Below are 27,454 nucleotides of genomic sequence, written 5' to 3'. Positions count from 1 at the left end.
AGGTACAGATGGAGGAGAGTTTTGAGTCCTGATCCCCGTATATAGTGAACAGGGGAATACACTTTAGTCTTTACTAAAAATGCACCACGGCCACTCCTGCCTACAGGCCACACCAGGCCTGAAAATTTCCACATCCTGTCACTCCAAATACAAATCTTACTCATCATCCCAAATCCAATTCCTTTATAAACTCTTCTCTGATATCCTCTCTTGCCAATGATCTACCACAATGTTTGAAGTTTCTATTACACATTTTCTAACTGTATTATAGGTGTTCTGCTGCTGTTCATTCGTGTTCAAGGTTTCTCTTCTATCTAGCAGTTTCCATACTGATAGCTAAGCAGTTCCAAATACAGATCCGTTGTTTTGAGTCATCACACATAGATAAAGAAGTCTGAAAGAGAAAAGATAAAAAGGAAATGGGAAAAAGAACACTGAGTCATCCATATGGTGCGAGAAAAATAACTTGGGGGTGCTCACCGGGGTCCATCACAAGTCTCAGGGTCAGGAGATGTGCTAGCAACCTAATAAGCATTAGAAATATCTGTATTTGGTTACCCAGCAGGATGGCCACATTTAGGGAAATGAATATACAGGAAAATGACAGTAATCTGTCAAACAGGATTTTGGAAAAGGTCTTATTTATGGATTAAATTAAATGTATCTTGAGTCGTGTGTGTTGGGGGCGGGGGTGGGTACTATGAGGTGCTACAACATATACCAGTTAATTCTGTTAAAACAACTGACAAGCCACAGACTGGTGGGAAATATGTGCAAATCACATATTTGATGAAAGACATGTATTCAGAATATATAAAGAACTCTCAAGAAAGTCAATAATTTAAAACAATCCAATTTTTAAAAAATGACTGAAAGATTGGAACATGCTTTACCAAAGAAGATATATGGATAGAAATAAGCATATGAAAAGATGTTCAACCTCAGTAGTCACTAGGGAAATACAAATTAAAATGAGGTATCATTACTTATTAGCATGTCTGAAAGGGGAAAAAAAAACCCGACAAGAACTCTTATAAGTTGCTCACAGAAGTACAAAATGGCACAGCCATTTTGGAAAACAGTTCAGTTTTTTATAAAGTTAAACATACACTTAACCATATGACCCAGCAAATGCATTCTCAGGTATCCTACCCAAGTGAAATGAAAATTTATGTTCACACAAAACCCTATATATGAATGTTTACAAAAGCTTGTATTATTCCATTTGCATGACATTCTGGAAAGGGTAAAGTATAGGGACACAAAACAGACCACGGTTTCCAGGGGCTGGAGTGGGCAGCCAGAGGTTCATTTCCAAGGGACACGGGAAGACATTTTTGAGGTGAATGAACTATTCTGTATCCTGATTATAGTTGTGGCTTTATGACTGTATGTATTTGTTAAAATTCACAGGAATGTACACTAAAAGGTGACTGTTACTGTATGCAAATTATACCTTATTAAAACAAACAAAACCCAAACGGTCTTATGCTGGTGAAGCATGGTCCTGGAGCCCTGTGCTCTGTTAGTCATTAGCCTTTTGTTGTGGATTATGAGATCTCAGGGGAGAAGCAGACCTGGCAGCTGAGGAACTCAGGGAACTTCGCCCAATAGCTGTTCACCAACTTGGGCAGAAATACTTCAATACCGTCAATAATTTCACAGCTGGTATGGGTGCACTCATGCAAACCAGCTATACACTCGCCTGTCAAATAATGTCAGAGTTTATATGAAAGTTTTCGCAAGATCTGCCTTTGCTATTTACTTTGCCTTTATCCCTCTGGCTTTCAAAAACCTCTGTTCACCCCATGTGATCACTTAAGCACCAGAGTCTGTAGCAGCACACCTGTGGGTTGGCAGGAGAATTTCGCGGGTTAGAAAGATATTACCCTGATGAAGCATTCTGTGAAGTTGAGGACATGAATCTAAAGTTTATTTTATAATCATTGCTTCTTTCCTAATACAGGCAAAATTAACATGAGAAGACCATATCCAAAATGCTATTATGCAGTATGGCCACTAAGTCTGGAAGCACAGGCAAACGCACAATAAATGATTCTTTTGATGATATACTACATGTAGCGTGATGATTAAATTTTTTGTATTAAGGTGGCTAGGTCATGGTAGCCAGATATTTGGTCCAACACTAGACCAGATGTTTCTGTGAAGGTATTTTTTGGATGAGATGAACATTTAAATCAGTAGACTTGGAATAAAGCGGATCACTCTCTGTGATGTGGGTGGGCCTCATCTAATCAGCTGCAGGCCTTAGGAGAGAAAGACTGAGGTCCCCTTCCAGACTGCCGTCAGACTCAAGCTGTCACATCAACTCCTCCTTGGGTGTCCAGCCAGCCCTGGAGCTTTCTGACTTGCCAGCCCCCACAATCATATGAGCCAATTCCTCAAAACAAATCAATCTCCCTCTCCCCCTCACCCCCACACACTTCCTATTGGTTCTGTTGCTGTGGAGAACCCTGGCTAATACACAAGGTAAAATAATATGATTTGCTTCCAAACTTTACAGCTACACTGTAGTATGAGAACCCTGGGCAGAACCATAAAACAATGCAAATGCAGAGTAAAAAACAAGCAAGTCATTTGTGAATTATTTACTTCACGCTCTTATTGCCTTAACAGCTGCTGCTTCTTAATACAATTGTGCATGAGCTATACATGGACACTGCCCAAAGAATTTAACAATACAGAGTAACAAATAAAGGTGTAGAAAACTGAAAGCCAGATTTTTCCTAATGCTTTCCTCATCTCCCATAATTAAAAAGACAAGTATCTGAAGGAAACTGCTGAAAAGGCTCACATTAACAAGTAAGTGGATCCTCATTTTATACGGAATCTAATTTCCCTTGGACAATTCTTTTAGCAGAAGTTCCTACTCTTCACCACTGGATATAAAAAGCTAATTAAATTCATTTTATGACACGTCTATTAAATGCCTTCTCTGCTTCATGCTGGAGAAAAGCTGCTGCTATGAAGAATGCAGGCAGGGGTGCCTGGGTGGCTCAGTTGGTTAAGCATCACACTCTTGATTTTGGCTCAGGTCATGATGTCACGGGTTCATGAGTTCGAACCCCGCATCATGCTCTGTGCTGACAGCACAAAAACTGCTTGGGAATTCTCTGCCTCCCCCTCTCTCTACCTCTACCTCACTCGTGCACACATGCACTCTAAGAAAATAAATAAACATAAAACATTAAAAAAAAAACAATGCAAGCTATAAGGGATGAGATTACATGAGTTAGGGGACCTTTCTGCTGGGCATGGCCAACCTCCCTCAATCTCATCAGATATGAAATATCCTACACCCCTATTACATGAAATGATGCAGGAACAAGAAAGGTATTTTCCGTCTCTGCTCTCAAGGAGCTAGCAGAGGGGCTTAAACATACAGAGGTGACTCTAGACCAAAGTTGGAGGCAGTGTGCACAGTGCAGAGGTTATGAGTATGGACAATGAAGCAGATGATAACTCTATACCACCTGGCTTTGTGACCTGGGGCAGTTTACTTAATCTCTCTGAGCTCCGGTTTCTTCATTTCTAGAATGGGGCAAACATCACAAGGGATGCTGGGAAGATGATGTGCAAGACGCAGATAAAATCAGCGAGCACACTTCCTTGGCACACAAAAAAGGTAAAGCAATGTTTATAGCTGTTCTTGTTTCCTATTCTTACAATAAGTGATTCTTTTGGTAGCATACCACAATACACAGTGCAATGGTAAAATTTCTGAATCAAAACGTCAGTCTAGATGTTGCCGTGAAGGAATCTATTGTTCCAAATTAATATTAGCACCATGATATTCCAGGGAAAGGGAACAGGGATTCAGCTCTGTGAATGTGCAGGGCGCACAGGGTTAAACACACAGTTCCCTCCGGCCAGAGTGTCTGGCCCATGGAAGAGAATGGCAAGTGGGAGAGCAGGCTGGAAAGCTAGTGTTGCACATCTCAATTAAGAAGTGATTACGGAGGCACCTGGGTGGCTCAGTCAGCTGAGTGTCCAACTCTTGGTTTGGGTTCAGATCACGATCTCACGTTCATGGGACTGAGCTCCATGGTGGGTTCTGCGCTGACAGCGCGGAGCCTGCTTGGGATTCTTTCTTATCCACTCTCTCTGCCCCTTCTCTGCTTTCTCTCTCGCAAAACAAATAAATACACTTAAAAAAAAAAAGAGGTGATTATGAAATGAATTGCCAGTAAGAAGGGATGGAAGCCCCATATATGTCTCAGTTTACAATGAAATAATTATTAGCTGGCAATTATGAAGCCTTGGTATCTTTGATTTCCAACTCAGTAGTTTTTATCACTTTAGATGAAATACCAAGGCAGTTACCAAAAAAAAAAAAAAATTATGTATCTGAATCCTTAAGTGAGTTATAAAAATGAGTTAAAATCTGTCACAAATGTTAGTACCTTGGCTTAATTATACAGATAGTTTACAGCAATTATCACACAATTTTCTTTCAACTCAATGTTTTCGGAGCTGCCGTTCAACATTTAACCCTAAATAAGCTAAGCGAATGGTGACATCTTTGTGCCACTAAGATTATGTTCCAGAACATGTATGTCATTTAGCACATTAACTTGTATGCATTGTCACACTTATTTCACCTAACATGTTAAAATAATAAAATTCTCTTACCAAAAGCACCTAAATGATGATCTTGGAATTCCTTAGATAGTACATGATGTCATTTGCATGTTCATTACTGTGGGAACAGCTACTAGATTTACCCTCCCTTTAGCAAAAAAGTTTTTTTTCCCAGCTTAAATTACAGGGAAAGGAAAGGAGAAGTGGATAAGGAGAAGGACAGACACTGCCACCCAGAGAAAATGGGCCTTGGTGTGAATACAGTCTGCCATTTTGGCAGGGCCTCATTTAAGGCTTAGCTTCGTTCGGTCTGAGAATGCATTTATTATGCTTTTATTCTTGAGAAGTATTTTTGTGCTGGCTGCTAGGTTGACTGTTTTTTTGCTGTTGTTGTTTAGCACTTTAAAAATGTTGTTCTCCTGTTTCCTGGCCTTCGTGGTTTCTGATGAGAAGGTAACATTCTTCTGAATGATTCCTTTGTACGTAATTTGTCATTTTTCTCTGGTTGCTTTCAAGATTTTTTTATCTTTGATTTTTTTTTTAATTTAAATTTTAGTTAGTTAACATACAGTCAAATATTGGTTTCAGGAGGAGGATTCAGTGATTCATCACTTATATACAACACCCAGTGCTCATAATAACAAGTGCCTTCCTTAGTATCCATCACCCACCTAGCCCACTTACCTTCCTCTAACAACCTGCAGTTTGTTCCTTATCATTAAGAGTCTCTTGTGGTTTGTTTCCCTCTCTCTTCTCTTCCCATCCCTCTCCATGTGTTCATTTGTTTCATTTCTTAAGTTCCACATGTGAGTGAAATCATATACTATTTGTCTTTCTCTGACTTATTTTCACTTAGCATAATACATTCTAGCTCAATACACCTCATTGCAAACAGCAAGATTTAATTCTTTTTGATGGCTGAGTAATATTCCATTGTATATACATCCACATCTTCTTTATACATTCATCAGTAGATGGATATTTGGGCTCTCTCCATAGTTTGGCTATTGTTGATAATGCTGCTTTGAACAATGAGGTACATGAACCCCTTGGAATCTGTATCCTTTGGGTAAATACCTAACAGTGCAATTGCTGGATTATAGGATAGTTCTATGTTTAGTTTCTTCTTTTTTTTAAATGTTCATTTATTTTTGAGAGAAAGAGAAAGAGAGAGAGAGAGACAGTGTGAGCAGGGGAGGGTCAGAGAGAAAGGGAGACACAGAATTTGAAGCAGGTTCCAGGCTCTCCCCTGTCAGCAGAGAGCCCCACACAGGGCTAAAACCCACAAACTGTGAGATCATGACTTGAGCCAAAGTCGGATGCCCAACTGATTGAGCCACCCAGACACCCCTTGTTTTTAGTTTCTCGACGACCTCCATACTGTTCTCCAGAGCGGCTGCACCAGTTTACATTCCTACTGACAGTAGAAGAGAGCTCCCCCTTCTCCACATCCTTGCCAACACCTGTTGTTTCCTGTGTTGTTAATTTTAGCCATTCTGACAGGTGTGAGGTGTTACCTCATCGTATCTTTGGTTTGCAGTAGCTTTGCCTAGGCATTGTTTTCTTCATAATTTATACTGCTTAGGGTCCGCTGAGCCCATTGAAAATGTGAACTTAGGTCTTGCATCATATTTAGGAAATTTTCAGATGTGATTTCTTCAAACATTTTTGAGGCATTTCTCTTAGTTAAGAGAAAAATGAGGAAAAACTTGTGCCTTCTGGGACACCAATTATACCTCTATCAGGCTTTTCTACATTGTCTGGCAGATCTCTGATGCTGTGTGTTCATTTTTGTTTTCAATCCTTCTTCTCTGTTCCTCACACTGAATGATTTCTATTGTTCTACCTCCCAGCTCACTGCCTCTTCCTCTGTTACACCCATTCTACTCTTAAGCCCATCAAGTCAAGTTTTTATTTCAGATATTGTATTTCAACTCTAGAATTTCCATTTGTTTCTTTTGTATAGTTTCTTTTTTTTTTCCCTGGTCTTTTATTCACTGCAAACTTATTTTTCTTTACTTCTTTGAGAATAGTTCTTTTAAAATCCTCATCGGCCAACATTTTGGGTCCTCTCAAGCAGGTTGGTCTCTGCTGATTGTCTTTTCCCTTGAGAATAGGTCACATTTTTCCTTAATTATTCAAACGTAATTTTGGGTTGTGTCCTGGACACTGTGAAAGTTATACTGTGAAGATGCTGGATTCTGTTATATTCCTCTAAAACTAGAAAGGAGTGTTAACGTTTTTGTTTTCATGAACAATTAATTACTTTGTCGGAACCAAACTGAAAACTCTTTGGTATTTTTATCTGTAGCTACACTGTTTTGTGCTTGCCCCAAAGTGTGGTTCAGGTATCTAATATTGCTTGTTATTAGATGGGGAGCAGCCACTACATAAAAATAGACTGTAATATAAAGGCTATTTTTCTAGACTGCTGGGTTAACTCGGAACTCAGAATGCATTTCTCATATAAACAATTCTGATACCTTAAGTGGTTCTATTAATCAAGTCATTTAACCAACCTGCACCCCAATCCAGCTGTTTTTACAAAAGAAAAAGCAAAGCAGTGGTTCAGTTTTCTTTTCCGCATATGATCAGACAACTGAAAAAAATAACTGGTATAGGATAACTTTTACCATTAAGTTCTCTCAAATAGGCAAATGTGCCAATTACCATTCTCTAAAATTCTAATGGGAGGGACTTCTCTTTGTAGGTAAAATACAGAAGAACTGAAGACATTTACTCCTATAGTAACAATCAGAAAGAGCCAGACAAAATAAAAACCATACTTTTCCATGAAACTAGCAAAGAGCAGTAGATGCAAGGAAGCTGTGATGGCCAGTCTCCAAGATGGCGCCCACGACCTCCCCTCCTAGTATCCGCTCCCTTAAGAAGTCTCCTCCCCCAGTGAGTAGGAGTTACCTGTGTAATCAATAGGATAAAACAGAAATGACCATGTGTAACTTCAAGGCTAGGTCACAAAAAATATTCCCATGCTCTACATTTCTATCACTCTACCTCTCTTAAGGTATTTATTTTTTGCATTACAGTCATTTTATGTATTAGGATTACCATCTAAGTTATCTTTGTTTTTTCCACAATTCTTAGCACAGGGCTGACTTGCTAGTTACTGATGAATAATTACATGACAAATAAATGAACATCTTATAAGGAGGTGCTAACTTTATTTCCACCAAAGATAACTGTGTGAGACTTCTGAGGTTTCTTGAAACTGTATGACATTTGTTATTTGCTGTATTTATATCTGTTTATAATTTTATATCCGATTCTGTATTCTCCTTCTGAGATACGAATTATACACATAGCAGATTTTTTTTATATTGTGCCACAAGTCCCCAAAGCTGTGTTCATTCTGCTCTGTTGCTCTAATTCTTAGACTCTCTCTCCGTCGGAAGAGGGAATGTAATTGTTTCAGAGATGGTGCGGTACAGCAGAAGCCACTGTGCCCTTCTATTCCAGGCCTGCATCTAAGAAGCAACATGTGAGAGCAGTGGAGAACCAAGCATGTTGAACCTTAGGTTCTCTGCTTGACTATCATCTCCTTAAAGAGAATTAGCACCAAATCTGATCAATTATTTATTGTTTATTTGGATCCCTAGTTAGATTATATGGTTTTACTCATCACTGTATGGCCATTGTCTGACATATGACCACAGCAGTCGCTCAATAAATATTCACTCAATGAACTAAGTGAACCAAGATCCTTGTTCAGAATCAAGAAGCACACTTTCTAGGCCTCAAAAACCCTTTTGCTCTTTATATTAGGTTCACCTCAGATCCTTGTTCTACTCTTTGCCCTTCCTTGTCCCAGCGACCCCCCCCCCACTTTGACTTGGAATAGGGGAGTCCCTTTGCATATATTCAACAAGACAGAGAAAGTGAAGGGGGTCCCTTAATTCTGTTGCCAAACCTTCAGTAACCACCATCTATTAGAATTCTGAGTACAGGGTTGCCTGGGTGGTTCAGGTGACTGAGTATGTGACTTCATTCAGCTCACGTCATGACCTCATGGTTCGTGAGTCTGAGCCCCACATGGGGCTCTCTGCTGTCAGCGTGGAGCCCGTTTCAGATCCGCTGTCCCCCTCTCTCTCTCTGCATTTCCCCTTACACACTCTCTCTCAAAAATAAACATTAAAAAAAAAAAGAATTCTGAGTACATTTTGCCACAAAATATCATGGAATTTTGGGGGGGTGCAAAATGGGGTTAAATGACTTTTTAATAAGTTGGCTAGGAATATAACCACCTGAATTGATCGTAGTGAGAAATGCATTCTGAGTAAAACCACAGACTAAATATGCCTTTTGGATCACAGTTCATCTGTAAGTGGGACTACCTATACGCCAAAAACTACTAATATTACAAAACCGATTGTCTGATACTGTCCTCTGAATATTTTTCTTACCACTACTTCCACAGGAAGGTGTTAATAGTAATAATAAAGGTAGACTACTGGCTAATAACTTGCATATTTTGCCCTATTATTTATATTCTCAAAGATTTGGAGCTCTTATAAAATTCACTACTTCTGCTACCAGATACCAAGGTAAACATGAAAAAGTGTCTCTGTATTCAGCACAGTCAATAACATCCATATCTATACACCAAAGTAGAAGGCTCTTTATCTTAAGTAAAAGCTGTTCCTTAATTGTGGTAGAGACTTCTGTGCAGTCTCTGAAGGCTTAGGTGGGGGGAAAACTGCCTTCAGCCTTGGAGCCTGCTTGCATCATTCTGTGTATCTTGGTAAGGGAGGGCATTTTACTTACCACTTGGAAGAATTAGGCTGTATTACAGATCATTTAAGAACTCATTAGGATTAATGACTGAGTAGTATCACAGCTGTCACATAATCAGCTGTCGAAAAATCACCGAGCTAAAAACTCCACCACACATTCTATTATCTCTGCTTCACAGAAGGTTCTGAACTACATCTCTGGGCTTGTATTTCATCAGCCTACATGCGCACTTCGAAGCATCATCGAAGGCTCTTCCAAGATAACAAGTGTATAATTTTTCCTAAGGGAAGGCTGTTATTCCTAGGAATGCCCTCTCTGGGGCCATCACTGCTCAGAGCCCATCCTCTGGAGCCAGGCCAACAGGGGAGTGGCTGTTCTCTGTGTACAAGCTTACTGTCATCGTTCTTGCCAGAACTACATATAGTATGAACCAGGTTACGCAGGGTGTTAGGATTACAAGGACAGAGTGAAATATATGGGCTAAGTAGCCTCAAAGATCTCCCAAATATTCTTTGGCTGTTTATGTGAGGAAAGTTAGGCCAGTTAAAAGCAGGTTCTGGTAGCCAAGTTGTCCTCCTATATTAATCCCATACCACTCTAGGAAACATCTTAAGGTGGTTCTGTCTCACTCTTATAGAAGAAGAAGCTGAAGGGCGCCTGGGTGGCTCAGTTGGTTAAGCATCCAACTTTGGCTCAGGTCACGATCTCACGGCTCATGAGTTCAAGTCCCACGTTGGGGCTCAGAGCCCCAACAGCTCAGAGCTCGGAGCTGCTTCAGATTCTGTGTTTCCCTCTCTCTCTCTCTGACCCTCCCTCACTCACGCTCTGTTTCTCTCTCTTTCTCTCTCTCTCAAAAATAAGTAAAACAAAATAAAGGAAAATAAAAAGCTGAAACTGCTTTTCTAAAAGCCTGACTGAGAAGGAAAGATTATTGCTGCTCTGAAAATAAAAGCCTATCACTTTCCTTGAACTGAAACATCTGTTTTGGTTGCCAGAATCATGATTCGTATTAAGGGACTATTTCAAATGTTGCATTCTAAATATTTCGAAATGGTCAAGCTCTAGATACTAGGGCTATTCCTGGAGTAAAACTGTCACTGCGGTGGAGTACAGAAGCTTTTAAGTTCATGCTGATTCCTCCAGTTTCAGTGACTGATACTACTGAGTTTATAATAGTATACATGGATTTGTTTTTGACTGGAAAATAATAAACCACTTGCTTACTAACTGAACTGGAAGTATAATACTGCAAATTGATTGCCCAATATTCTTAGTTTCAAAAGGTATTTGGTTTAGCATATTAAGGCCAAAGACAAAATCAAACATGATTATCCAAAGTTCACCTATTTCTAAGTTACATCAGGACCAAAAAATGAAATAGAAATGAGCGTGGAAAAGAGTTTAGCTATAGTATAAAATACGAAATCAGCCTTACCCGCTGCACCCGACGACTTTATTGTACAGATAGGATGGCAAGCCTTTCAGGTGAATGTTGTTATCCACGTATACATATTGTAGTTCTCGAGATCGACCTAAATCTGGATTAGAAAGAGAAGAACTGTAATTCCCATAACTATATACTAGCACAATGTGAAATGTAAAATGTAATCCATAATATCAGAATAATTCAAAGTTTCTATTCTGGAAGACAAACTGTTATAGATTTCATTGAACTCTGCATATGTAACCAAGCTCACATAGTAGATTATGTGCATCAGAAAACGTGACTGTATGGGGCACCTGGGTGGCTCAGTTGGTTGAGTGTCTGAATTTGGCTCCAGTCATGATCTCACGGTTCATGAGTTCAAGCCCCATATCGGGCTTGCTGCTGTCAGAACAGAGCCTGCTTCAGATCCTGTCTCCCTCTCTCTCTGCCTCTCCCCTGCTCGTGCTCTCTCTTTATCAAAAATAAATAAACATTAAAAAAAAAAAAAAGAAAACGTGACTGTAGAAAAATTACCTAACCCACCTGGACCTTGATTTCTTGAACTGTAAGATGAGATAAATGGGAATTGAATATTATTAAATTTCCTTCCCACACAGAACTTATCTATGACTTTTTATAAACAATTTTAATTTAAGAATAATGTTTGTTGTAGGTCTTCATTCAGTTTCATCTTCCTCCAATGGAAAGTTGGCAGATCAGCCTAGGCCAGCTTAGTTCTACCCCTGTATTAACCAGTGTCTCACCTGCCCCGGGCAGAGAGATGGGAACAGCAGAGGTGGGGCAGGGCGAGGGATCAGGCCCTGGCTGGGCTGGAGTCTCTGGAGCTAGGCTGATGTAGGAAAGGAACAAGTGTCCAATGCTGCAGGGAGAGGAAGAAGAAAAGGGAACTCTAAATCTCAGTCCCCTAGTGAGGTATCAAAGCATGGTGGACAAGGCCAGTAAGGATGGGAATGGGCCTTGTTAAAAAGAAAACCACAGGCCCAGAATGGAGCCACTTATGCTTGGCCACGGCACCAAACAGGGGCTTAGTACCTAACCTAATTGCAGTTTCAATTCCCCCACCCCCACCCCGGAATGTACCCTTTAACCAGTCAACATGGAATTTCCTGGTCAGCACCAGGAAATTTACTGATAGACCCCATCCGTTCCCCTTAGCGGGGCAATCTTGCCTGAAACAATGCATTCTTTCCTAATAATTTCCTTTTTACTGCTCCCTCTCTGCCTTTAAAGATTTTTTCTTTTCTACAGCCTGACAGAACTCCTTTCTACTTGCTAGCTGGAATACTGCTCCGTTATCACTTAAGCCAATTAGATCTTCAAACTGACTCAGTTGAATTTTTGTTATTTAATAGTATGTACCGGGAATGGGGGGCCCAAAAAGACGGGTCTGCAACAGGAACAGGTGTGCCGAAAGAGACAGAATCCAGATGTTTTCCAGAAGCAGCTGGGCAATGGGGGAGCCAAGACTGGAGGGCGGACTCGGTGAAGAGATGAGGCACAGAGTTAACGAAGGCAGTAGAGACACTTCCAAGTGCTAAGGACATCCCTTCCTGCCTACCATGTGCCCAAGAATATTCAACCACCTTCCTTTCCACTCCTAGCACTCACTGGGTGGGGCTCTTTGTCTTCACTGCCACAGAACAGAGTCCTCAGCAGCCTTGCTAACCCTCTACTCCCTGAAGCAAGACCATCATTTTTGAAAAATTTCCTGGAGTTCTGTTTGTGCAAACAGGCAACAGGCTTCTGAAGTATATCTCTTCCCTGCAGTTCTGCAGTTTGGGAAAGACTGGGGGGATCCATAGAGCTAAATTAGGGTGTTCTTAAGTATATTTACATCTCAAGAGAAAACCCACTTACCCATGAAGGACCTTGCAGGCACTGTGGTAGGCCTTGGGGATAGAGATGAGAGTATGTAGTAATACAGATGAAGACGGACAGGAAAAAAAGAGAACTGTCAGTACAATCATTGCCCTAGAAAGTGGCTTATAGAAGTTTTATGGATTCACAGCTGGGTTCTGGACACTCTGTTACAGACGGTGGGAGGGGTGATAGAAGACTGAGGTAAGAAGGGCTCCTTGTGGCATCGGGTGGGGAAGGGTCCATATTGCCTCCTCCTTCCCACTGCTGGTCCTATCATAATCCCGATAATCCTGTCCGGGACTAGCACTAGAGAAGGACACAAAAAGAGGAAGCAAAGATGGCAATGCTGGGAGTCAACAAAGAGGAAGTGGCAACTCTCAGGGAGAAAAAATAATTTCCGGGCTGCTGGCTAGAGATGCCCTTCCCCAGTGTGGTGGCTTAACGATATCTAACAAAAAGAAGAGGCAGAAATGGTATGTGACTGCAGACAGTAAGCCACAGAAGGCATTGTGGCTTCCTCTTTGCTTTCTGCCTTGGATCACTCATTCTGGAGGAAGACAACTTCCTGGTCAAAAGATACTTCCAGCAGATTTCTGGAGAAGAATTGAGCCCATGGCCAGCAGCCATGTGAGTGAGCCATCTTGGAAGTAGCCCCTCCAAGTCACAGGTCAAGTCTTCACATTACTGCAACCCCAAGGCTATGGAAATGTCCTGTTCCTCCTCAAATCTTGGATATTAATTTCAGCATCCGACAACGGATCTTGGTTTGCAATAATTACTGCACGGTATTTATCTAATGCTATACCATCTTTCTGTCTACATTTATTAAGTGCAATTCGGTAAGGAAGAGCCTTCCCTTCCTTCCCATTTATGTATTTGACTGATTTTTTTAAGTTTATTTATTTATTTAGAGGGAGACAGAAATAGCACAAGTGGAAGAGGGGCAGAGAGAGAGGGAGAGGGGGAGAGGCAGAGGCGCAGAGAGAGAGAGAGAGAGAGAGAGAGAGAGAGAGAGAGAGAATCCCAAGCAGGCTCCACACTACCAGCACAGAGCCCAATATGGGGCTTGAACTCAAGAAGCTGTGAGATCATGACCTGAGCTGAAACCAAGAGTCAGATGCTTAGCCAGACTGAGCCACTCAGTTGCCCCTATCTGACTGATTTTGATATCAGTATGGATTCATGGATATTTATTTTATCATAAGGATTAAAATCCCAAAACTATTATGATTTTGTATTGGTCAAAATGTTCCAGCTTTGGCAATTAGGAGCAGCTTAAAGTTGGCTCATAGGTTCTTCTAACAAATTTTCATCCTTTTTAAAATTTTTTTTTAATGTTTACTCATTTTTTTGAGAGACAGAGTGAGCAGGGCAGAGGCACAGGAGAGAGAGAGAGAGAGAGAGAGAGAGAGAGAGAGAGAGAGAATCCGAAGCAGGCTCCAGGCTCTGAGCTGTCAGCACAGAGGCTGATGTGGGACTCAAACCCACAAACCCTGAGATCATGACCTGAGCCCAAGTCAGACGTTTAACCAACTGAGCCACCGAGGCCCCCCGGTTTTCATCCTTTTTTGAGCACTTCCTTACTTTCTGGCACAAGATGTTCTAAGCTCAGCTTGTACTTTCCTTCCTCTAGCCCAGAAATCAACTACTTCTCCAAGGAGCCTTCACTCCTTTTATTGGGGTACAGTGTTTATAAACCAAGATCTGGGGCGCCTGGGTGGCGCAGTCGGTTAAGCGTCCGACTTCAGCCAGGTCACCATCTCGCGGTCCGTGAGTTCGAGCCCCGCGTCAGGCTCTGGGCTGATGGCTCAGAGCCTGGAGCCTGTTTCCGATTCTGTGTCTCCCTCTCTCTCTGCCCCTCCCCCGTTCATGCTCTGTCTCTCTCTGTCCCAAAAATAAATAAACGTTGAAAAAAAAAATTAAAAAATAAACCAAGATCTGAGCCACGCATGCTCAGTCCTGTGGGGGGTGCCACTGCTTCTAGGATCTCTCAGTGGACAGAGCTATAAAACACATGGATATACGTGAATCCGTGTATACATCTCCACCTGTGTCAAAAGATGGGTAGATTCTTGGTATTTCCCTCCAGAGGGTTCTACCAATTTGCATTCCCTCCAGCAACATACGAAGGCATTGCCTTTCTCACAGTCTTGCCAACTTTTAAAACATGTTATCCTCTTTATAAATTTGTGTCATTCTGATAGGTGAGAAATTATATCTCAGCATTGTTTTAATTTGCATTTCTTTAATTATGATTGTGAACATATTTGAAAATGTTTTCAAATATGTCTGAGGGCCATTTTTTACTTGTGTGTGTGTGTGTGTGTGTGCGTGTGTGTGTGTGAATTGTCTGCTCATATTTTACCTGTCTGTTCTTTCAGTTATTAGCCAAGCAAGATGTTCAATGGCATAATAGTGCCCAGTCCCTCAACCTTACCAGGTTGTTATGACAAATGAAAGTAGAAGTAACCTGTGAAATTTAAATCACTACACAATATTTCTTTTAAGCATAAGAACATACACTTGCCAAAACAATGTGTCCTGCTACTTTAGTAAATGTGTATACACATATATACTGGTATTAAAGGCTATACATTTAAAGAACACACATGGGAAAAATAGAGAAATACCAGAATCCACTTGCAATGAAAAAGGCCTCAGCATTATCCAAAAACTTCCTATTCTAGATTCCTTTACTACTTCTCTGACGTGCCTACAAATCTCCCGTCATCACAAATAGACATCTGTAGACTTTAAAGGCATATAGAAAACTCTGGAATTTTTTTTCAACGTTTATTTATTTTTGGGACAGAGAGAGACAGAGCATGAACGGGGGAGGGGCAGAGAGAGAGGGAGACACAGAATCGGAAACAGGCTCCAGGCTCTGAGCCATCAGCCCAGAGCCCGACGCGGGGCTCGAACTCACGGACCGCGAGATCGTGACCTGGCTGAAGTCGGACGCTTAACCGACTGCGCCACCCAGGCGCCCCTGGAATTTTTTTTAAAAAGTGAAACTACATTGATAAAGTGCAAAAAGCCCTAGTTTCAGAGCCCCCGTGGGACTCAAAGAAAGATGGTTTACTTGAGCTTATGCAGCAGGAAAGAGTAGAATATACTAATTCATGGAGTGAGAACACAGTCTTGGAGTCCGACAATCTGGGTCAGAATACCGTTTTATTTACTAAGTGAGGGTCCTCAGTTTTCCCTAACCATATAAAGGAGACAATCATGCTGGCTCTTAAGTTCAGTGAGAATTACTAATGAAATTTCTAAATTATCAAGCAGAATCCTTGTCATACACCTCCAATATATGGCAGTTATTATTATTCTAATTATTAGTGGGTGACATATTTGGAAGTGTGGCCCTACAGCAGAAGGCCAATTAAGAGAGAATTCTCCTTGGCATGCAGCAAAAGGCACTAACACTTTTCTATAGTTTAATTGCACAGAAAAGAGTTGGAGGCAACAGCCTCTAGAGACAGTGATTCATTCTGAGTCAAGGACACAAAATGGGACATGACAGAGGAAGCACCTCTCCCCTCTAATACACCCAAAAGAGCTTGTGCAAAAATTAAGTGAGCTCCATGCAAAGATCATAATACACAGTTAAATAAAAGCTGATACTTGCTGCTTCTTACATGCTTTCCTCTTCTTTCCTATCCTAGTTTTATAGGGGAAAATATGAAGAGTGAATGATTTAAAAATGCTATTTGGTTCAGATTTTTTTTTTGGTAATGTTTACTATGGATTTTATTGAGGGAGAGAGACAGAGTGAGAGTGGGGGTGGGACAGAGAGAGGAGGAGACAGAATCCGAAGCAGGCTCCAGGCTCTGAGCTGTCAGCACAGAGCCCGATGCTGGGCTTGAATTCATGAACCGTGAGATCATGACCTGAGCTGAAGTCAGATGCTTAGACTGAGCTACCCAAGTGCCCCACTTTTCGGTTCTCTCACCTTAGATTTTAAATATTCCAGAAACCTTTTTGTATCTCATGACCCTTTTGGGGAATGTAATTTTTTTATATATGCCCCATAACGGAATGAACTGATTTCCACCGAAGCTCGAAGAAAATGTGAATCAGTGGTGTTCAAATCCATCCCACAGTGATAAGCAAAATACCGCACGGACAGGAGTACTTGATACAGAATCTTCAACTCTGCATATAACACAATCTTGTAGATAGTAAGACAGAGTAGCACTGAAATTACGGATGTCGTGGGCCATGGGGTTGGGATAGAGTCTGAATCCTGGCTTTCCACTTTCTAACTGGTCCCGGGCACTAGGAAATGAAACATTCCCTGTGTGTTACCCCCTCTGCAAAATGGAGACAATGATATGTATCCTATCTCACAGGCTTCTACAGCACCAAGCTTGATCCCTTGTGTAAGAACTGGTTCTTGACACGTCTTCGTCTCTTACTTCTCTCCTCTGAATATAAAGGAAAGATCACAAAACGGAGTCTGAGATTATAAAGAGAAGTGGGCAACTCTTGCTTTAGCTGACCCAGCACAGCCTACTGGTGAGGCTGAGACACCTAGACACCTGGTCTGGCAAGGTCACAGGCTGTACAGGCAGAGCTGTGACAGCCTCATGAGAGTATGCTCTTGGCCAAAAACCCTTCCGCTGGCGAAACCCCAAGCACAATGGAATGGCATTTTTAATCATAATGAGGCTGAAATGTAAGTGGTTTCTGCTGAAAAAGCTTTGAAACAGTTCTTCTGTTCTTTAAAGAGAAAAATCTTCACTCAATAACTTTGGAAGAGACCATTCACGTACTAGCTAATGAGTTGGTTTGTTTTCTTCCTTCCGTTAATTTTAATATACCAATACCTTGCAATAAATATATCAGGTAATAATATTTTTTTAAAGTTCCTGTGCAAAAACTGCCCAGTACATCAACCTTATAAAGCAAGGAAGTTGTCCATATGCATATATGCTAAAGCAACAAAGAACTTTTTCATGTGGCTTTTAAAAATGCGGTACTGTCTAAAATGTTTCCCCTTTTTTCCCAGATGCACAGATCAAAGTATTGTTACTTGGAAATTAGCAAAAGCTAGCAGTCCTGCACAAACTCCAATTCTTTCTTTCTTTCTTTTTTTTTTTTTTTTAACTTCAAGGCTCTGGCATATGCAGTCCACATGGCTGAAGATGGAAGAACAACCTGTGTATCTCGGTTGCTGCTCCTTTAACTCTACTGTAAAAAGGAAGCACGGAATGACAGCATGGGCCAGAACTGAATAGGAACTGTTTACTGCACACTTACCAGTATGAAACTCATTTATTTTATCAAAAGGTGAATGATGTATCCCCTTCCACAAAAGGATGGGGTAACAGAAACTACAACATCAAAGCAACAGACCTACATAGGTTGTTTGGAATAGTCTATGTCACACCAATTATCATAGTTCCACCAGTCAGATAGATCATTAGTCATAATTACACTTTAGTGGAATTATAAAACGTGGGCTTCTTCACAAGGAATTCAGAGTAATTTACAGCACACTCCAAAATCATCTTTAAAACAAATTTAAAATTTACCTACATGATGCCTTTTATAAAGAGAACTTTTTGACCGCTTTTTCAGAAGAATGACTTTTTTTTAAGTGTTAGTTTTTTTTTATTAAAGTATAGTTGACAGTGTTAGTTTCTGTAAACATACGCACACACATCCATTAAATCTTATACATAATCATATTCTTTGTGATCTATTCAACTTGTACAAAGTTAAGATTTCACAGTGAATTATAATAAGACGCTTTATACATAGATTATCAACAACTGTTAAATTAAATCGATTTTAATGAATTTGAATGACTGAAGGCTTCCTTTGCTGTTGGCTTAATTATTCAAGCATCAGGATCTCTATTTCTCTTCTCCACCACCCCACCCCCAGCATCTCTATTTGTATTGCATAGTTCAGGTGACAAAGAAATTATTACAAGCAATGAGCCAGACATTGTGCTAGATACTTGGGGTACAAAAGTGAAGATGCATACAGTTCCAACCCTCTCGAACAGTCCAGTGAAACAATAAAAATAGTTCACACTGACTGCATGCTTATGGTGTATTTACGAGTGACAGAGGTGTTTTAAATAGATCTTATTTAATACCCACAATAGTCCCATGAAGTTGGTATTAATTTTACCCTGTTCCTGAGAGTTAGACAAATCAAACAGTCTTTCTAAGCCCAAGATCACACAGCAATTACATGGCAGAGGTGGAATTTAAAAGCGTGCTGGCCTGGTTCACCATGGTATTAGTTAGACAGCCTCCCTAAACACATTATTTCCATATAAGCAGGGAACTCCCACATAACGTAGGAGGTGATACTACCTAGGAAGCCGCCTGGGTGCTGTGGGTGCCGAAGGATGGCACTGTGCCCAGGCATCCAGGTGTGATGTCAAGACACTGCCAGGCACACGATGAACAAAATATCCCTTTGCTTCCTTTAAAAGACCTGATAACTGGTAGGGTAGTTCTGACTTACAGATTTACAGCAGTAATTTCAAGAAATGCCAAGAATTCCCTCAGAGAAGATGCCAGAGAAGGAGACTTCATGCTGACTGTCCAGCAGACTCAGGAATTACAACAGCGTGTCTTTTTATTTTAATTTTTAATGTTTGTTTATTTTTGAGAGAGAGAAAGAGAGCGCGCACATGAGCGGGAGAGGGGCGGGGAGAGGGGTGGACAGAGGATCCAAAGCAGGCTCTGTGCTGGCAGGAGCAAGCCCCATGTGGGGCTCAAACTCACAAACTGTGAGACCTTGAGCTGAGCTGAAGTCAGACACTCAACCGACTGAGCCCAACAGGAGCCCCTACAACAGTCACCGCCATGGCAGCCAGCGTGGAGAGCAGTGTCTTCACTCTGTTATCTCCTCCTGAGTTGTTGCCCAGCTGGACTTATACCTGTTTTTTTTCTGCCCCCCAAAGTTGAAGAACTTTATTGAAAACTATGACTGATAAAAGCTCCAGATTTTTGCTTTACAGTCCACTGACAACATCTTCCAGATTTCCCTAGTAACGCCCATTCTTGTCACCATTTTAAAAACTCCAAGTTCCAAAACCAAATTCACAAAAACTTTGCTGGCAAAGATTCTGCTCAAAGATCTAGTCTTCCTACTACTACTTTTTCTAAAAAACTTCACATCAGTATCTTTTTTACTATATTCCCTATACTGCACATTACATTGCTGTGTGACATTTATTTTAGGACTAGAAGACTGCACATACCTCTTAATTCCCTTCACCTATTTTGTCCAACTTTCCACCCTCTCCATTCTGGCATCCATTAGTTTGTTTATTCTCTCTAGCTATCTCTGTTCCTCATATTTATGAATAAAACTCATAGTTTATACATTCATTAGATGGTTAATTTTTGTGTTTTAGATTCCACACGTAAGTGAAGTCATTCAGTATTTCACTTCCCACAATGCCTTTAGGGTCCTTTCACATTGTCGTACGTAGCAAGATTTCATTTTTTGATGACTAACATTCCATTGTTTTTACATACTGCATCTTCCTTATCCATTCATCTATCAATGGACATTTAGACGGCTCCCATATCATAGCTATTTACAACAGCTAGTAAATATGCTGCAGTGAACATAAGAGTACATGTCTTTTTAAAGGTACATGTGTCTTTTTGAATTACTGGTTTTGTTTTCATTGGATAAATACCTGAAGTGGAACTGCTGGGTTGTAAAATAGTTCTATTTTTCATTTTCTGAGGAACCACCATACTGGTGAAGCCAGAGTGGCTGCACCAATTTATATTCTCACCACAGTGTACAGGGTTCCCTTTTCTTACATCCTCACCAAATACTTACTTCTTGTCTTTTTGACATTAGCTATTCTGACAGGTGTGAGGTGATATATAAAATTGTGGCTTTGATTTGCATTTCCCTGCTGGTTAGTGATGTTGAGCATCTTTTCATGTGCCTGTTGGCCATCTGTATGTCTTCTTTGGAAAAATGTCTATTCAGGTCCTCTGTCCATTTTTTAATCAGTTTGTTTATTTTTTTGATACTGAGTTTTATGAGTTCTTTATAAATTTGGATGTTAGCCCCTTATCGGATATGTAATTTGCAACTACTCTCATTCAGTAGGTTGCCTTTTCATTTTGTTGCTGGTTTCCTTCACTGTGCAAAAGCTTTTTAGTTTGAATATAATCCCATTTATTTTCACTCTTGTTGCCCTTGCCTGAGGAGACAGATCCAAAAAAATATCACTAAGACTGATGTCAAAGAGGTCACCTGCCTGTGTTTCCTTCTAGGTGTTTTATGCTTTTAGGTCTCATACCTAAGTCTTTAATCCATTCTGAGTTGATTTTCATACATGGTGTAAGAAAGTAACCCAGTTTCATTCCTTTGCATTTTGCTGTCCAGTTTTTCCAACACCATTTCTTGAAGAGACTGTCTTTTCCCCACTGGATGTTCTTGCCCACTTTGTCCGAAATTAATTAACCATGTAAGTGTGGGTTTATTTCTGGTCTCTCTATTCTGTTCCATTGATCTCTGTGTCTGTTTTTATGCCAGTGCCATACTGTTTTGATTATTATAGCTTTAGGACACTTCCCACATAAAATGATACTTCCCACATTGTTCTTCTCTCTCAGGAATTGCTTTGGCTATTTGGGGTCTTCTGTGGTTTCATACAAATTTTAGGATTATTTTCTTCTAGTCCTGTGAAAAAATGCCATTGGTATTTGATAGGAATTGTACTGAACCTGTAGACTGCTTTGGGTCATATGGCTATTGTAACACTGTCACATCTGTATCTTTTAAAGAATGAGCAGCTGCTCTTTTTTTTTAACTCGTATTTAATAAAACAGGGCTAGCTTTTTCATATTTAGTCACTTTCCTATCCCCAAGTCCTATTTCAAAACTTAGAGAAACACACACAGTTGTTCATTTAAAGCTCACCTACACTAGGTGAACTCTTCACACATTAGCACAGTACAGTCAGTGTGTGGCCCATGCTGCAGAAGCCATGTTCAACAATCATATTCACTCCTCAAGAAAACCTTACGGCAAGAGCAAAGGCTTACTGTGATACAAGAAAAACAAAGCAGAGGTATCATTAAGACAGCAGAAAGGGATCAGATGAGTAAGCAGCACAAAGATGAATAAATATTTTTTGTTACTAATCCTTGTAAAAAAGATAGAGCTCAAAAAAGAGCACTGAATATCTACTTTCTCGAAGAAATACAAGACTTATAATAACTTTATTCCTGAAACAAAGTCTGCATGGACTTTAACTGACAGAATAATTCTCTCTCATTTTTTTCCATTACTAGTTTTTGAGCCTTGTTTTCAAACCCTTTTCTCCTGTTTCACTATGCCTTTGATTAGAGACATACCCAATAATCCCCACAGAACATGATATTAGAGGCATGCTTGGGTCTCTCCTTGGAAAGCAGTCATCATAACTTCTACTCAAACACAGGGCTAATTCCAAACTCAGGGACTGCTGGTCTGTACTAACAAACCTTCTAAGCAGTGAAACTGATTTAAGGCCAAAAACTTTGGAAATAATTCCCATTAAACAATGACCTCAAGGCAGTAGTTCTTCAAGCTGCAGATCAAATACATTCATGGTTCAGCAGAGTGCAGTTTACATTCATCTCTAAGTCTGAGATTACAGAATTATTAAGTGGTTTCCATACTGGTTTGAAGTTTGAGTAGTTTCACTGCGTGGACTTAAATATTTTCTTAAAAAACAGGAAACATTCTTTTGTGGACTTTCTAAGCTGATACAGAGCGAACAAGCACAAGAACCAATGGGGAAAAAAAGCACAGTTAACAGATTTGTGTCTTTTATATGCCATTTGCAATGAGAGAAGGGATTTCAGTGTAAGTTTTGAAAATGCCTAGAAGCTACTTTCTAAAATGGCACCGTACTTGACATAAACGTTTTTATTTCTATACGACGTATCCAATTCCTATAAGGGAAAAAACAACTACAACTTCTACAGAAAACTGGAGTGATCTCCTGTTATGTGATAAAAGGGCCAGTTTTACCTCCTTATCAAAGTCATGCTTGATGTCTCTGATTACTCCATAGCAGTAATGGAGTGGTCGCCTCTCTCACAGCATGTCTGTGGCACAAAGAGTAACTCTTCCTGAGAACATAAACACTGCACTACTAGAATCTCCTAGAAGGAATGGCTCTGGGACTGGTTTAGAAACCCACATAATTTCCTGTTAGTAGGAAGTTATTCTCTAAGGTTTGGGTTCACTCCATGGTAGTTTATGTACTAGAATATTCTATAAATCTCAGAGTCATCTGCCAAATGTTCTTAGTTAAGAATTCGTTGGTTGTTGGAGCGCCTGGGGGGCTCAGTCGGTTAAGCGTCTGACTTTGGTTCAGGTCATGATCTCGTGGTTTGTGAGTTCGAGCCCCACAACAGAGCTCTGTGCTGACAGAGTGGAGCCTGGAGCCTGCTTCAGATTCTGTGTCTCCCTCTCTCTCTCTCTGCCCCTCCCTCTGGTCACACTCTGTCTCTCTCTCTCTCTCTCTCTCTCTCTCTCTCAAAAGTAAAGAAACATAAAAAAAAAAAAAAAAGAATTCGTTGGTTGTTTTCAAATAGTCCAAAGTTCCACCTGCTAAGGTGGGTGCAACTTTTGTTCTCTTGTTTCCTTAAACTACAGAAGTAACTGACATTGAGTTTAGATGACACAGCACTTCCTAGGGGCTCGCTAAAGGATGCCCTTCCACAGCCAGTTTGTGCATGGGCAACCTCATGGTACATATATCTATTATTCATCATTAAATAAGCTGTGAACATTACTGAATAATCAGGCTTATTCATTATGCAAGAGAAACCAGGTACACCTGGTTTAAAAAAAAAAAAAAGCCTAAGGTGGGGGAGGGGGGCAGAAACCCTTTCCTTTGTATTTTCCTACTTTCAAAAGCCCAGAGATGAGTCACAACTCTAGGAGCTAGCTACTGTACAGAACTCTATTAAATCAACAAATACATTTCAAAATCTCTAGTGAACATCATAGCTTTCATTTCCCTGTTCTCACTGATAGTAAGCACTGTGGAAAAAGCTTCTGTTGGTAGACCAATCTGTCACTCAATTACCATTATTATGGTATAGTTAGAATAGGAGCATCCTTCTTTCTTAACGCATCTGTTCATCTTAAAAAGAATGTACTCCAAGAGTTGTATGGTTTACTAGCATTACAAGTGATTTACATCATCCATCATACACCTTCTATAGTTGCTTTCTGAAGAGGCTGAAACATGACATTCTTTTAAGAGGCCCCATAAAAAATTGCTTTTCTTCTAAGTCAACCTTCTTTGGCAAGCAACTGAATTCAGTAAGTAACTCCCCGAAATAAGATTCCTACCTCCAACTGCAGGCAGAGATATTCTAGCACCTGTTTCTTAAGTCTTCAAGTTCCTGTACTGTGCTTGCAGAATCACATTTAGACACAAGAGACACATATTTGAAAACTTTGGTTGTGCGTGTGTCCCACATAGTATCTCCTAACTATTGTAAAGAGGCGTCCTTATTAGCTAAGTCTCCAAGAGAAGTTCCGTTCTCTGAGGAAAGGCAGTGCCAGCAGCTGCATGCTTCATCTGACTCTGTCCTTGATGGTTTTTACCATTAGACAGCTTTGGTTTAAATTTTTTTGTAATGTTTATTTATCTTTGAGAGATACACACAGCATGAGTAGAGGAGGGGCAGAGAGAGAGAGAGAGAGAGGGAGACACTGGACCCAAAGCAGACTCCAGGCTCTGAGCTGTCAACACAGAGCCTGACACGAGGCTTGAACTCACGAACTGCGAGATCATGACCTGAGCCAAAGCCAAACGCTTAATCAACCGAGCCACCCAGGCGCCCCTAGACAGCTTTGGTTTATGAGAAAGGAGTTTGGAAAAAAGGTAGCAAGTACACAAACACCACGGAAGGACAGCTACGGATTTAATTATTTTTCTCTGAAAGACTCAACTGAATTCCCTTTCCAACGCCACCTTCACCATATTAAAAAACAAGCCAGAAAAGAAAACAACTCCCCCTCCCCCACAAAACCCACAAACAAGATGGAGAAAAGGGCTGATTTTTCTCTCGGATTCAACGTCCTCACCTTCACGATGACTCTGTCTCCAAACTCCCAAAGCCCTCTCTGGTGGTCTCACCCACTTCTTTATGAAGATTCACCCAATACAACAAGATAGAAAGGCCACCCGTGCTTCCCAACCCTTTATTTCAGCTGTTCTCAGAGATTCAGTCTGAGACCAGGGCGGAGCACTGCTTCCGGCAGCCTGTTTCTTTCTTCGGACAATTTGCAGCCTCCTCCTCTTGCTCCTACATCTTCCTATGGCAAAAGCAAACCTACCTACCACAGGCCTGTGTCCCGCCAGGGCCGTGAGCCTTGTGAGCCGGGATGGCGCCCAGGGGAATGTGAAACTGCTTCCGTCTCCTGGGCTGTCTGTGGCTCCAGGCTTGAGAGTTGCGGTCACCTTGACTGTTGGGAGGGACCCTCCTCAGAGCCCAGGGCAGATCCGCCTGCCTCTCACACTTTCTGACACCCTATCAACCAGTGCACAGAGGAAGCCTCTCCGAACGCAGGGCCAAGGTTTTGGGGGTGATGAGAAACCCAGAGACAGAAATTAATCTGCAAGGCTCTACTCACCGCTGAACCCTGAGTGCTGACGAACAGACGCCCACTTCCTTACCCATGCCAGCGTTTACCAGGGCGCACAAAGAAGATGCGCCAGTAAATAACTAACTGAGTTGCCAAAGCAGAAAAGCAGCCAGGCAGTGTTTAGTGGACTGTGTCTTCTACTCAACGACCACTTCTATCACCGTGTACCAGCCACTGCCACTCCTGCCATCCGCTGCTGTAACGTGCAGCCTGAAAGACAGCGCCACTCCTCGGCACCACAAACACTCAGTGGTCAAGTTCCCTTGGCTTCTCTTTTATCCCAACACCCAACACCACTGCCACCACCACAACACACGTTTGGCTGTGCCACTGCTAAAACGACAGGTAAGAATGAGTGGCAAATGACCAGCATAATAAGGTGCCATGGTTGGACAAGCCTCAGTGAGCAAGGTAGAACAGGCAAGACAAAGGAGACTGGCTGCACTTGAGAAGGCCCCCAAAGGCTAAAGACTGGTAAACAAGATTTCATTTAGTTTAAAAAGTCCAATTGTATACGGGCTTCTAGGCTGAATCAGGGGTCCAGAGCTGGATGGCATTCTGGTCAGTGTACCTCTGGTATCAGACATGAAAACAGGGCTGCAGATCAGAGCCAGAGGCAGGATGGGGCCAGTTGTTGGGTGAATGGTTCAGACTTGAGACAAAGCATATGTGATGGAAGAAAGAAGACGACAAGGAAATCAAGTTGTTAGCAGCACAACTTCAAAATGAAGGAATCAAGAACTTCACCAAGGTGGGAGGAGCTAGGCAAAGTAAGAAGAGTGGCTAACACCAACGGAGAGCTAGATAAACTCTGGTCTTTGGCCTAAGCTGAAGATTCTTCTTACTACAGGATCTGCTAAAGACAGATTAGAAACAAGTAACTGGGAGCACCCGGTTGATGTCCAGAGTGGGCAGGTGAGACAAAGCTACACCTTCTGGCAGCAAATAGACAGAGACTGAATAGGGCCCGCTAGCATTTCCATAGGAGTGTATGAGTCCAAAATAGCTGCCCAAATTTGGCATTGGAAGTGGCCATATTCCCAAGTGAAGTCCCCTAGCAGAGGGATCATGCCTGGAATGTGGAGATAGCTTGTCAAAGTGGAAAGAATGTGGAGATGAGAATCAGACAGAGTTTGCAACTCAATTCTGTCTCTCACTAGCTCACTAGCTGATTCTGGGTGGGTTACTTCTCTGAACCTCAATTTCCTCATCTGTAAAGTTAAGTTGTCAATAGGTTTTGTATAACAGAACAATAGGTTCTGTAATAATTAAATTAGAGAGCCTCTGTACCGTGCCTAACAGAATCCCTAATTCAATACATGATTGTTCTTACAAATACTTGCAGTAGCATTACTCATGGAAACACTCCTTATATATGTGGTCAGTGGTAACAATGACAGTAATAATAATCCTACCAACAATAGTATGGGCAACTTCAGATTTAACAAGCTAATCTGTTTCTGGTTACACCGGAGAGTCAATCCATGGTTGCGTCTAATGGAATTTCCACCTTTACCCCGAGGGCTGATGTTATACCACTGAGTTCTACACCACACAAATCAAATCATCACATCCTTCACTTCCCTCCCACACTCCTTTCCTCAATTGATTTATCAGCACTGACCCTACCGTCCTAGCAATCACTTGGTAGGGAGTTAGCGTTGGTATAGGCAGCAGCTCTTAGGAAGTGGTAAATACAAGTCTGGGTGGTTACTACAAAGGGTCTTGATATGAGAAGGAGGACAAAACTTTTGTTTTTATTTTTCTTTAAAGAAGGCTTCCCGCTCAGCGTGAAACCCAACACAGGGCTTGAATTCACGACCCTGAGATTAAGACCTGGGCTGAGATCAAGAGTCAGATGCCCAAGCAACTGCGCCACCCAGGCTCCTGAGGACAGAACTTTTAAAAGGCAGGATATGGTAATCTACAAGTTGTACCTTCTCTTTTGAGTCATCTGCATTTGTATACCACTTTATAGCTCTTATACATGAACTATCTTATTCAACTTCAAAATAACTCTAAAGTAAACAGGATAAATGCTATTATTTCTGGTTTACAGATATGGTAAATGAAGCTCAGAAAAGTTTCAGTGATTTACTCCAGGTCATGCACCATGGAGTGGTGGTACCAGGTTAGAAC

The 27,454-nt window shown here is 41.1% G+C and overlaps 1 protein-coding gene across 3 annotated transcripts in view; it reads right to left on the bottom strand.

The window, feature by feature from the left end:
• LRRC28 (leucine rich repeat containing 28) overlaps positions 1 to 27,454 on the bottom strand; it is a 153,839-nt gene that overhangs the window by 30,931 nt on the left and 95,454 nt on the right. For all 3 annotated transcript variants that reach the window (XM_043554785.1, XM_043554787.1, XM_043554786.1), the window contains one exon: positions 10,790 to 10,892. In XM_043554785.1, the coding sequence (XP_043410720.1) occupies positions 10,790 to 10,892 (103 nt within the window). The remainder of the gene's footprint in view (positions 1 to 10,789; positions 10,893 to 27,454) is intronic.

This window comes from Prionailurus bengalensis, chromosome B3 (genome assembly GCF_016509475.1).
Source record: "Prionailurus bengalensis isolate Pbe53 chromosome B3, Fcat_Pben_1.1_paternal_pri, whole genome shotgun sequence".
In the NCBI taxonomy this organism is placed as follows: Eukaryota; Metazoa; Chordata; class Mammalia; order Carnivora; family Felidae; genus Prionailurus; species Prionailurus bengalensis.
The sequence above is the reverse complement of the archived record's forward strand: the minus strand, read 5'-3'. Positions and strand labels throughout refer to the sequence as shown.